We start from the raw sequence: 12,598 nt of genomic DNA, 5'->3' as shown, positions 1-12,598 counted from the left end.
AACAAAAACCGTTTTGAGACAGATGCTTATAACAGAACCAATATATGGTGCATGCAGTTTTTACATTTTTTTTTCACTTTCTACCCTCGTTTTTTATGACTTATAAGTTTGGTTTACGTATAATATCCGGGGTAGATCAGTCATTTTACTAAGGTTGGGGTATAGCTATCAGCCGTTGGATAATGTACACTTTGTATCAGACGGTTGGAATTAGGTAACCGGAGAGGGATGTACTTGAGAGACAGAGTCTAAAAGTCAATTTCACGTTGTTAGAGCGCCAGTTCATTTCACTCACATGCATCAGCAACCAAAAAAAAAAAAACCGCACGTCCCAGGAGATCCAACTCAAAAAGGTAAATTACATTTATACCCTTTTACAAATTTGCAATGCCATAGTCCACTTTTTTCAACACCTATGCTTCTGACCAGCTATTTACTAAAATACTAATTGAATTTTGGGTAAGTTGAAATTAAATCCCAGATTTTTTTTATTCAATTATTAAAAATTTTATCAGTTAAGCTAAATGAAACTCACAACTATAGTTACTTTGTTTGTGCATATACTTACGTGGGTTCCAATTAACTCAATTGGTAAAATTTTTTGTGATTGAATAAAAAAACTTTAAATTCGATTCTGGCCTATATAAAAAACCAATTAGTGTCTTAATTTGATGATAAAAAATAATCATTAGAAGTAGATTCTAAAGATAAAAACTCTCTCTAAAAACTTATACTATTTCTATTCTATTTTATTCTATTTATTTTGAACAAACAAGAGTATTTTGACATTTTCAAATATCTGATTATCAATATATTTCGTTTTCAAACCAAAGGTAACAAGTCACAAAATTAAATTGAGACACTGAGAGTCTTGGAAGCACTAGAGGCTTGTAGGAATTAGAATATAATGATTAATCTTCAAAAATAAACAATGATCTACGTAGAATCTATGATATCCATGATAGTGAGTTACGAAAAATTGGTGTCCCTACTATTTTTCCAATTGAATATTTTATAAGCTAAAAATCATACAATATACACATTAGGTACCCAATTACATATTCAAATATATATATTCTTAATATTTATAAAATAAAAATTAATTAATTAATTTTCAAGCTGTCTTTAAGGTCCCGGGGCGGTTAGACAGGCATTTGATTATAATGTTGCTTAGTTTAGAAGCTTATTGGTGGTTTTGGGGTTTCAAATTTTAAAGTCATGAAGAGGATTAAGACATATGGTATTTAGGAAGAAAGTGCCATCATGTTTTTTTTGCAGAGAAGAGTTTGCTTCTTTATCACAACTTTAACAACCTCTTTGTCCAATAGCTCCCCTATCAAATCCATAATCAAATGTTTGGTGAATAATAACCCCATGATGCTCACATTCCATGTCCCTAGCAAACACTTTCTTTAATATTTCTCACTAATGTAACGGTTGTTAAGTCATGCACATAATTTGGTCTCTTTGTGAACTAAATAATAAAGGACCATGTTTTAGTTTCTATTTCATTTTCGTTATAATTGGACATGTTACATACTTTTTATTACACGTAGCTGTAGGATCTAATTTCCAGCTATAGTGGCCATGCAAAATGTATGATTTTCCAGCGTATGAGAATTTAGAAAAGAAGAGGATCCATTAGAGTGTAATTACTAACATGTCCTTTTCTGTAGCATACTATTGAACTACTTTAAACTAAATCCGGAAGGGTTGGTACATACTTATATTTGTACGATCGTATTTATTGTAGATCAGTACTCATAAATGTACCCTCTATTTGTATAGTTATATACAAAATATAAAATCAATCTCTCTCTCTCTCTCTCTCTCTCTCAAAATATAATATCAGAGTCACTATTCTATGATCTTCAATGGGATTATGGTTTTGAAACCCGGACCGTTCATTGAACCGTAAAATGAAAAGGTTCAAAGTTTTTGAGGTTGAACCGAGTTGAATCGGGGTCGAACCGTGATGATGTCATAATTAATTTAATAATTAATTAAAACCTAAATATAGATATTAAATTTATAAAGGTATCAAAATTGACTAATATATCTATATATGTGAGAGAAATTTATGATTTTCAAGCATATATTTAATAATTAAATAAGAAAGTTAATAAAATAAAATAAAATAATAACCATGAAAATATTAAAATTTATGATTAATTTTTGAAGTAGAGTTGAATATCTTTGAAGGATTTTAATTATAATTTTTTTTATTCCTTGTAAGAAAGGATAATTTAATTAAGTAGAATAAAATTATGTTAAGTTGTTTTTATAAAAAAAAAAAATTGCTAAGGGGTTGGACCGCACGGTTTTTGCCACCCGTTTGTGCGGTCCAACCCCGGTTTTAAGGGTTCATGAAATTAACAAAAAATCCGGTTTTTTATGCTTAAAAAACCAGTTTTCACCCCGGTTCTCGGTTTTCAAGGTCCAACCTTCCAATCTGGTTCAGGTCTGAAAACAGTGTTCAAAATGCCCAAAATTGACAATCGCTTCACTCAATGTGGACCATCATTTTGCCCAATATTGTCAACCATTTATCAAAACATTCACGGTTGTCTATCATGCCAGAATTATTCTTAATTATTTTTCTTGAATATCAACCTTCTAAAAGTGTCTTTTTTAGTATACTATTCGATAGATAGGAGAGTTCATGGGTCGGTTGGGCTCATGCTAATTAAGGTTAAATTTGCCACTTGACCCAATTCTTTTAAATGGTGATCCATCGTTCATTGTTGTTTGATAGATTAGACAATTTTGTCTGGAACACACATTCAAGTGGTCAGTTTGACTGGAACATGTTATTAAGAATGACAAATCTCTATAACCAATAAACAAAATTAATTTGAATTGCAAACCATGATTAATTATATCATCTCTTTGTTTGCTAACACCTCTACTATTTCCACTAATATGACTTTTAAGGAGGTCTAAGACTTTAATGTTCTTGCTGAACGCTACAACATAGTGGAACTTGCTCATCAATATCATCTCCAGACTAAAGTTGAGTCATTTGTGTCAAGAACAAGATTAAAAATTGCCTCAATTAAGGAATGAAGAGGATTTTAAGACATAAGAATTCACAACACAAACTCTATCATTTTATTGCGGCAGATATGACTGGAGCCCAGGCCTTTTGATTTCCTAAAAACCAGAGTAGTCCATTTGATTTCCATAAAAAGCTTGTAATTGAACCTAGTGTTAACTGTCAAAAACATACGGGCCAGCAAACAGGGCCGGCCCTAGGCCTAGGCCATGGCCTAAGGCCCCCTAACATGGAAAGGCCCCCAAATTTGGGGCACTAATGTTTTTTTTTTTTTTTTTAAATTAAAGAAAAAAGGAAAGTTAGGTGTAAATTTTTTTACAAGGCCTAAAATATTAGGGTTATAGAAGCATATTACAAGTTTTATTACATAAGCCTTATAAATTGATATGTCACTAATTACATGAAGTAATTCAATACTTATTTATTCTTTTGGTAAAATGTCACCTCATTGCTACATCAGTTTGTAAATTTTTTGTACAAAAATTTATAGTAAATTTAGCATTTTATCCAAAAAAAAAATAATAAAAATACAACCTAATCTCCATTAAGTGAATGAAAAATGCTAAAGCTAATACAAATTTTACGGCAAAAAAAACTTATAAACTAGTGATGTGACAGTCATATGATTGGTGTCACTTAAATAGTATAATAAATGAATGTTTGAATAACTTTTTTTTAATTGATGATATGCTAGTTTATAAAACCTATATAATAAGTATTATTAGCTCACTTTGGGTGAATTAGTCATATTAATAAATATGAATTAATAATAGATTTGAAATAAAAATATATATAATAAAAAAACTAAATATTATTTTAATGACATTTAGATGTAAAAGGCCCTTTAAAATTTCCTTAGGCCTGACTATCTTGGGCTAACAAACAAAGAAACGCACAAACATACAGTAGCTGATAGATCCCACGCGCACACAAGCATGCATCCAAATCTGCAGGATTATTCACATGAACATGCAGAAACAATGGATTCCTATCTATCTAATGCCATGTAAATCATCATGGATGGATTGATTTAATCACCCAGAACATCCAAAGCTCTATTGAATTATTATTATTATTTTTTTATGTTAACTTGCTGGATATAAATCTGTTTATTAGAACTTCCATTTTCCCACCTATTTAACTTGTAAATTGACACATTAATCAGTGGCAGCTAACAGTTTTCATTACAGGAAATGATACAAATGGAAAACACATAGTAAAACCAGTAGAAACTTATATAGGGACTCAACTAAATTTTGGGGAAATTCTTTCTGAGAATCTCTTCTCCAAGCAGCATAAAAAACTTTACACTAGAAACTTATGCTTTACCTTGCAGTTAGAACATGAACAGACTCTACGTACAGTCGTACTTACAATTGCAAGACTTGGTTAAATTAAAGCCATAAACATGAGTGCCATGCATTGGTTGTATTGAAGCTATAAACATGAGTGCCATGGCACTAATTTGCTCCACAATTTAATATGTACAACATCAAGGTGAAAGCCTAATAGCTTTGTGTCACATCAATAAAATCAGAGTCATAGTTCTCTTTCTTTACAAATCTGCCTTTTACCCGCTTCCGAACATCAGCTCTAGCTTTCCGAGCGGGGTATCTAATTTGTTTTTCATGCCTGAAAAACAATATATATACATTTACCATAAGAGGGCATAACCAAAAGAACATACCTCACAATTCTTATTACAACCTTGAGCTGCATTTCCAGAACCACAAGAAGTTAAAAAGCCAAAAGACAAAGTTTAAAAAAGAATAGATGATGCTTTTAAGTCCAGTCAAGATTCAGAGCTTTCATTGTAAAAGTACTCTGCAAAATTCATTTTTTTTAAATTGTATATTCTTCTATTGAAGACCAGAGCATAATAATGGTTAAGTAATAATGTTCATCATTTCCTAACAGTTTTAATTGTTTGGGTCAAGTGGTAGTGTATCATGTTGTCTTATTTGTTGCCAATTTCAACCACTTAATGCAGCTGAGGCCAGAAACAAAAACAACATAATACAGCAATTACCTTCTCACATTTGCTTGGAGATTGTACTGGGCCTGGCTTTAATTTTAATTTTACAATCAGCACGTTGTGATTCAAACTGTAAGCCGAGCTTTTTATGGGCAGTGGTTTTAGTCTGAACTCTGAAGTTCTATTTTAATAGTAACCTTCTTTATTTCAGAGAGTTTCTGTAAGATCTTGTTCTTTTTTTCCCCTCTTAGGAATTCAGTTAAATATTCCAAGACTAGAACAGAAAAGTATTCTATTACCAAGTGTGTGATTGTGCATTCAGGTTTCCAAGTTAATAGGGTTATAAAATAAGACCCTACAAGAAGTGGATACATGTAAGAGGGAAGTGACAACTGTGATTCCATAGCATTTTCAGAGACCCGATAGAAATTAATGAATGGGTAAAACTTAGCTGCAGTTTCTTATATGCTGTAACTTAGGTTTTAAATACATGGTTGCATTGAATTTAATTATCCTTAGGAAAGATAACATTGTTTGTGCTGTATTGGTCAATGCAGCCGTGTGTTTGAATTCAATTTGGGAATCTAAGGTACAACACCTAATGAACTATACCACAGTTGTGCCCTTTATGAATTCATCTGGAAACTGACAGGAGAGAGACATAATACTTACAGTCGAGATTTCTTCTTCTCTTTGTACCTCATCTTGGCAATTTCTCTGGCCTCCAAATGTGCACCATCAAGCTCAGGTGAATTGTTTGAAGGTTCGCCTCCTATAGTGTAAGGAGAAAGTCCACTGTCAAGACAATCAGTTCCATTGCTCTCAGCACTAAACCTTGAAACAGAGAATGACAGAGTTGAATAAGACGGTTGTATTGGACAAGGGCAATCCATGCTTCTTGAAAGGTAATGAACTTGACTAGAAGGACCCATGTCTTTTTCCATGTGAGCTGAATGAGTGATGTAAACAGAAGAAGCCACATCCTGTCACGAACAAAAATTATGTATCAAAACCAGACAAGTAACTCATATTGCCATAAAATGTTCCAAATGTCTGAAAAATATTAAAATCTCCGTCTACTTGTACGAAAGGTTCACTAATAAATGTATTGTGAAACAATCAATGACAAAAGATTACAGGAACTCATATGCTTGTCGTCTAAGTTATTATGATGTGAGCAAACTCAGGTGATTGGCCCACAGATAACTGGCTAATTGCACCATGCTACCCAAAGTCAAATGAGGCCCAACAAAACTTTGAAAGATTTTTGGAACATCAATTAATTTTCACCTTAAATCATCCATGGTGTTATGTCATAAGAATTTCCTAGGTGGGACCTTTTGTTATTAGGCCCATAGAGTTGAGTTTGCATCATAAAAAATTTAAAACCCATACACACACATAAAGATTTAATTTTTTATTATCAATTATTGTCATATATTTGATCTACATGGCGTCACCCATATAAACACTCAGTATTTTACAGCCTCACAGTTTAGAGAGTCCCTAGCTGAAAGCCTATAAGCTGAAAAAGGAGAAGAGGTCAATTTTATGTTCTCTCAGGAAGCTAGTGTAGTATATAAGGTGCATTAGAACAGTATATCTATATATGTCAGAGAATTTGAAAAAATCATAGAAGCAAATTTACAGGATATTTGTGGCATGCACTTAGCTATTCATCTAACCAGTGACTGTGATATGCACTACTTTGTGATTATCTATTATTAGATATTGAATAGCCAAGATATTGAATATATTTAGTCACTAAATACCATGCTTAGCAACGACCTAGTACTGAAGAGGATAAATGAAAATACAAGGAATTATAGGATACGAAATGAAGAAATTTGCTTAAAGATAGTAGTGGCTCCTATTGATGAAAAGATGAGGGAGAGTGGCTTGAGAAATTTGTCATGTGCAAAGGAGATAGATTAATGCATCAATGAGAATGACTGATTATCCAATTTAAGGGAATGAAAGGAGATAGAGGAAGACCTAGAATAACATTAGTATAATTAGTAAAAAATAACTTGTTAATGAAAGAGATGTCAGAGAATATGATTTCGGGAGACAAATATTTGTGATCCATCACGATTAGTCTATTAAGGATCCATGGCCCACCCGAAATTTTTGTAAGCCTTTATTGTTGTTGTTTTATGAGGAGAGGGAGTCTGCAATGCATATCAAGAAATTGAAAATTTATACAAAATGATAATGATTCAAACTACAATGACCTTTTTGAAAAACACAAGGTTCAGCTTTAGAAAAGAAAAGAGTCATGATTCAAACCTCCATAGCTCTTAGATGGACATATTCTGATGTATCATGGGAAAAATCCCTCTCTATGGAAGAGCATGAGATGTCTTTATCATCAAGTAGAGACCTGATTGGATCCTGATCACCTCCAAATAGCTCTTCGAAATTTCGGAATGTTAAATCAACATCTGGTATGTTGAAATCTTCATTGTAAAGTTCCTCACAAACCCCGAGGTCTTGCATATTTTGAGACCATAACTACAAAAATCAATCAACAAATATTATTTTTGTATCACAATACAGTGTAATAGAAAATTTTAATTTGAACACATAACAAAAACCAGAAACCTCAGACCAGGTTTATCCAAAAATAAAACAACTGCAGACCAGCCTACAAATGAACTATAACTCTCTTGTTGTTAAGAAGATTAAATACCCAAAGGTTGAGATCAGGATCTCATTCAATTCATACAAGTGGTCACTCAGAGAATTGGAATATTTAGAGTTGACACAAGAGACCATAATATAACATTCTGCATTTTACCATGCAATAAGTTGCACATGAAAGGACTTATTAACTGTGAATCTTGGTTTGGTATTTAGAAATATGAGGCATTTAAATGGAAACTTTTTTCCTTTTTGATTTCTTTCTACATCCAATAGATCCTAAAAATCTCGAAGCTTGTATACCAAGTTCCAAGCAGTCACACTGAAATGACATGTTCAATGTTAATTGAGGGCATGCTTGTCCTGGCCTGGTATATATTCTTGATCATTGATAATTCCATTGCACAGAACTTAACATCTAAACTTGGATATAGTGTAAAAATGAAATGGTGATGAAAAATGGACCAACACAATTCAGTGCCCTTTCGTTGAGAATCAGTCCCACTTATTGTATATGCTGATTTCAAGAGAAACTTATTATTCTTTTGGTACCCTTAAGCAGGAATGAATCGACAGTATAGCCAATTAACAAGTGATTCATCAGACAATGATTCAATTCAAGTACTGATGATGATGATCAGACCTGACTACTTTGAATTGGACTTTTACATTGCCAGAAGGACTCTCCAGGCACAGGAAGTCCAACATTTGAAGATGAAGGTAAATGCTCCATTTGTGAAAATGTAAACGGCAAAGTCTCCACTTTTAGCTCCAGAAGTGAACCGTCCTGGGAAAGTTGTGAATGCTGATCAAGGTTTTCATCAAACTCAGGATTGTAATGTATTGAGGAAGATATGTCAGTTTGTTCTTTGCCACGTATCATAGGCAAAAGGTTAGAGCCATCAGTGAGCTGAAGCCTTTTCAAGTCAAGAATCTGTTGCATAATATGGCTAGAGTGCTGCTGTTGACCTTTATATATCTGCAAGTGAAGCACAATACTAAGAAGAATTATAGTGGTCTTCTGTAGTCCTAAAGAAATACACATAAACGCATGGTTAGATAGTCTATGAAATCTACCAGAGCCCCAAAATAGCTTCGGAGACTACAACTTATGATGGTGGACTATTTAGTTTATTATCAATATCAACGAAAACAAAAATTCCTGACTGGCCTAACTGTTAGCACGGTTTAGATATACTGCATTCCATGAGTACCAGCATTAATTATAATGCACATTAAAGTTGGCAACAAGAATTTATCTTCAGATGAAGAGTTTATCCATATTCAAAATCATAAAAGAAAATTTAGAAAAAGAAGAAGAAAATCATAGTTGATGTAACTGATGCAACAAATGATAGCAAACCACGCACCAAAAGAAGTGATGCAAGAAATGATAACAAATGCAACAAATGTTAAATGAGGTCGCAAATCAGTTGCAAAAGACTGCTAATATTATTGTTTGTTAAGAAGTTGGACCAATTTGGTGTATCTGAAGAAGACCCTCATCATCTTCATCAGCGGCAGTCCAACCTATATCTGGCAGGTAAGTAGAATCCTCCAACAACCAGTAAACAAGGAGCTCTAAGTTAAACCAATAATCAGTTTTATCCATTCCTAGGACAAAACATTTAGCATATCAAGAATGATATGATCCATTCTAGAACTGTATGCTGTCTTACAATGCAAAAAATGATAACATTCGAAATTTTATGTGACACGCCATCTGCAAAGTGTACCACTATATTAGAAATAATCTTGTCTGTTTTTCTTTTTCATGAACATTTTATGAAGTATTATCACTTTAAAATAAGAATCTGAGGGAATTCAGTTTCTTGTTTTAAAAACCCGAGTTTAACCACCAGGGTATCTTTTGTCAAATTTCTTCAAATTACGCAGAGATTATAAAATTCTAATGCACCTGAGACATATAATTTAGCATCAGTTTAGCAATAAATCTTTGAGAAGTTCAAACTGAAGGGAAGTTACTGCAAGCAGCATATCATCGTCAAATATATACAAATTATTTTGTCCTCCTGTTTATATTAAAACTCATGTGTCAGATCAATAGTCAGATGGAGAAATTCATCAATGTAGAATTACAAAAACATAGCTATGACTTTGAGTTTTTGATGATGACTAAACTAAGACAGGACAATGTAAAATGGTTATGAATCTCCTGAAATCTTAAAACCTGTTCCATATCAACAATTTGCTAAATCATAATTTGCATAAACTTTACCTGGGCCTGAACTTCTTATATTGTGACCTAAAAGAAAAATTTATCACAAAAGAGAGAAAAAAAAATTGGAAGAAAAGAAAAGGGAAATTTATATACGACAAAAAAGGCATATTATCATTAAAGCCAAGTTACATACTTGATACTTGCAGGCATAAACCCTGCCTTACCTTACTTTGTTGACTGCTTGATCCCACTTCAGATTCTGTACTAGAGCCTAGAGTTGCAGGATTCACTGCACATAACACTGAAGGGCCTCCAATTTGTGAGCAAGATTGCCTTGGAATAGCCAAATTTACCACGCTGGAATCCTCAGAAATATGTGAAGTGGACGAAAAGTGATCTGGTCGAGTACTATTGCCTAGTTCATTAAGTTCAAAACCCCACAATGCTGCAAAATCCTTAGCAGAAGGGCATCCCATGTAACTGCTGATGACCTGTTTCTGATGCTGGGAAGTGCCATCATGCAGGCTTCTATCACAGCTGCGACACATGAACATTCGATGATCTGTGCAGCGAACATGAGCTGGGTGGTATCTGCACAAGTCACAGAGGAGGCTTCGCAGATGCCGACTAGAAAGCGCATTGGCTGAATGGACTTTTGCATCACAGGAAAGACAAAGATGTGCTGCATCGGATTTACAGTAAACAACTGGCCTCAAAGCCGTGCAGAATTCACAAATTTTCTCCATTCTCTAACTCTCTGTATTCATAAAGAACTCCCAATTGAATCTTTTTGCAAGCTGAGAGACCTTTAAGCTGTCAATAACCATCATGAATGTTCCTCCTAAATTGTCCAATATCTAAAAACAAAGCCAACATTGACAAATGGAATATTAATGCAATTTAAACGAAATGATAAGTCAACAACATTGTACGCCTTTCAGAAAACAAAATCAACAATTTACACTTCGAAAAGCTCAACAGTTAAAAAATTAAGGGTGTCTTTTGAAAAAAAAAAAAAAAATCCTTTTATTACTTTAAATTATAAACAACTTCTCCAAGCAATTAAATCCTATGTCTGGCTTTCAAAATTAAGATAAACTACAATTAAAAGTTGAATTGTTCTGCAGCTTGTAATGAATTACCTCCATTAGGCTTCAAAATACCTTGTTCAACTTCACGCAACTATCACACCATTACCAAATCACTTTTACACAAATTGTAAACATTACCCATGAACCTCTTAATTCTCCATTACAAGTCATCATACCTTGATCAATAAACAATCAGTGAGCAAGACTAAACAATTAAGTAATCATCCTAATTACAATTTCACCTTTCAGTAACTTTACCTAGAGGTTAGACCTTAGTGCAATAGCAAGTTTCCTCCACTCAAGTGATGGGATCAAGTCCAAGAACCAACCTCTACAAAAACTAGGAATTATGCTGCCTACCAATCACCTCTCTCATACCCTACATAATTAGGATCCTCTTGTAGTGAGGATATTTTTCAATAACTTTACCTAAAAATGTGTTAGTTTGGCAAAAGATTTTTTATTTCTTTTTCTTTAAGCTTATTTGCTCATGTACAACTTTTCAAATCCGCTTCTTCTTCTTCTTCTTTTGGTCTAGATACGACTATACTTTAACCAACTTATAGCCAAAAACTACTTCCAAAAGCACAAAGAAGTAATTTTACCAAAGTCAACTTTCCCTCAGTACACTACTTAACACAATTTTGCATCCAAAACAAAATCTTGAATATCTATAAAAATTTCAACCATTTAGCTACACATTCCAGCCACAGTCACAAAATTCAAAACCCCAACTATCCAATTCCAATTCTTCTAATCTGAACTAAACTAAAAACGATCTCAGCTAAACAAACAGTAAAAAAAACACTAAAAACTAAAAACCCCACAAAAAATCTAGTCCATAATACCCTATCTCACTTGATCAACTGACCCAACAAATTCTTCCATGCAAAAGAAAATAAGATCAAAAAAGTTGTCACATTCAAATTTTCAAAGAGAGAAAGAGCAAAGCAAACAAACAGTACCTGAAGTTTGCTACAGCTCTAAGACTTTAAGACCCTCTCTTCTTCTATCTTCTTTAGCTCTTTGTTGTAGTTGAAGTTGTTTATTGATGATGATGTTGTTGTAGTTGGGGTTCTTTTATCTATCTTCTTTAGGTGCTTTTTTGTGTCTGACGTGTGAGTTTTTGGGTGTGAACTTTCCAGCGTGGATATGAGCACGTGGCGTGGGCCTAAGAGTTTTTGGTGGGACCCACATAACATTATCCGTGAGTTGTTTTTTTCTTCTTCTTTTTCTTATTGCACGTGATCCAAAAAGTGTGTATCGGTATGTGTGTGTTACTGTTACTTTGCTTTGGGACCAATGGGAACATGCCACGGCTTTGCGGCTACGGAGTTGTTGTGTCTTTTCACGATTTTCAATGGGCTCCATTCTCTATCATGCGGTTGTGTAACGCATGCTCTGCTCGTCCCTGCGTTTACTTTAAGGTTAGAAGAAGTGGAAGAACTTTCTTTTTTGGCTGAAAATCTTCTGGGGTTTCATGTTCGACTGTGACGTAAATAAAATAAAGTGTGGTTGGTGAAGTAGCTGTAGGAGTAACAATCAAACATATATTTTCACAGAGATCTTTCATCATGACTTGATGAGAAAAATTTATGGCACATTTTTTTTGTTTGTTTCATAACATTTGCCCCCAATTATGACTTCCATGG

At 33.6% G+C, this 12,598-nt stretch overlaps 1 protein-coding gene across 2 annotated transcripts; it reads right to left on the bottom strand.

Annotated features, from left to right (window-relative positions):
• Nucleotides 1-4,359: 4,359 nt before the first annotated feature.
• Nucleotides 4,360-12,038, bottom strand: LOC142605618 (putative zinc finger protein At1g68190). 2 transcript variants are annotated; one of them, XM_075777044.1, is made up of 7 exons: nucleotides 11,205-11,381; nucleotides 10,998-11,122; nucleotides 10,080-10,712; nucleotides 8,317-8,652; nucleotides 7,320-7,544; nucleotides 5,703-6,013; nucleotides 4,360-4,687 (listed from the first exon to the last, which is right to left on the bottom strand). In XM_075777044.1, the coding sequence occupies exons 3-7, from the start codon at nucleotides 10,599-10,601 to the stop codon at nucleotides 4,561-4,563; spliced, it is 1,521 nt and encodes a 506-aa protein (XP_075633159.1). In that variant the 5' UTR covers nucleotides 10,602-10,712; nucleotides 10,998-11,122; nucleotides 11,205-11,381; the 3' UTR covers nucleotides 4,360-4,560. The 2 variants fall into 2 exon arrangements, with proteins under 2 accessions (XP_075633159.1, XP_075633158.1); XM_075777043.1 differs by lacking the exons at nucleotides 10,998-11,122; nucleotides 11,205-11,381 and adding an exon at nucleotides 11,912-12,038.
• Between the last annotated feature and the right edge of the window lie 560 nt (nucleotides 12,039-12,598).

This window comes from Castanea sativa, chromosome 8 (assembly GCF_040712315.1).
Source record: "Castanea sativa cultivar Marrone di Chiusa Pesio chromosome 8, ASM4071231v1".
Lineage (NCBI taxonomy): Eukaryota > Viridiplantae > Streptophyta > Magnoliopsida > Fagales > Fagaceae > Castanea > Castanea sativa.
Note: the sequence above shows the minus strand (reverse complement) of the source record. Positions and strands in the feature narration are given on the sequence as shown.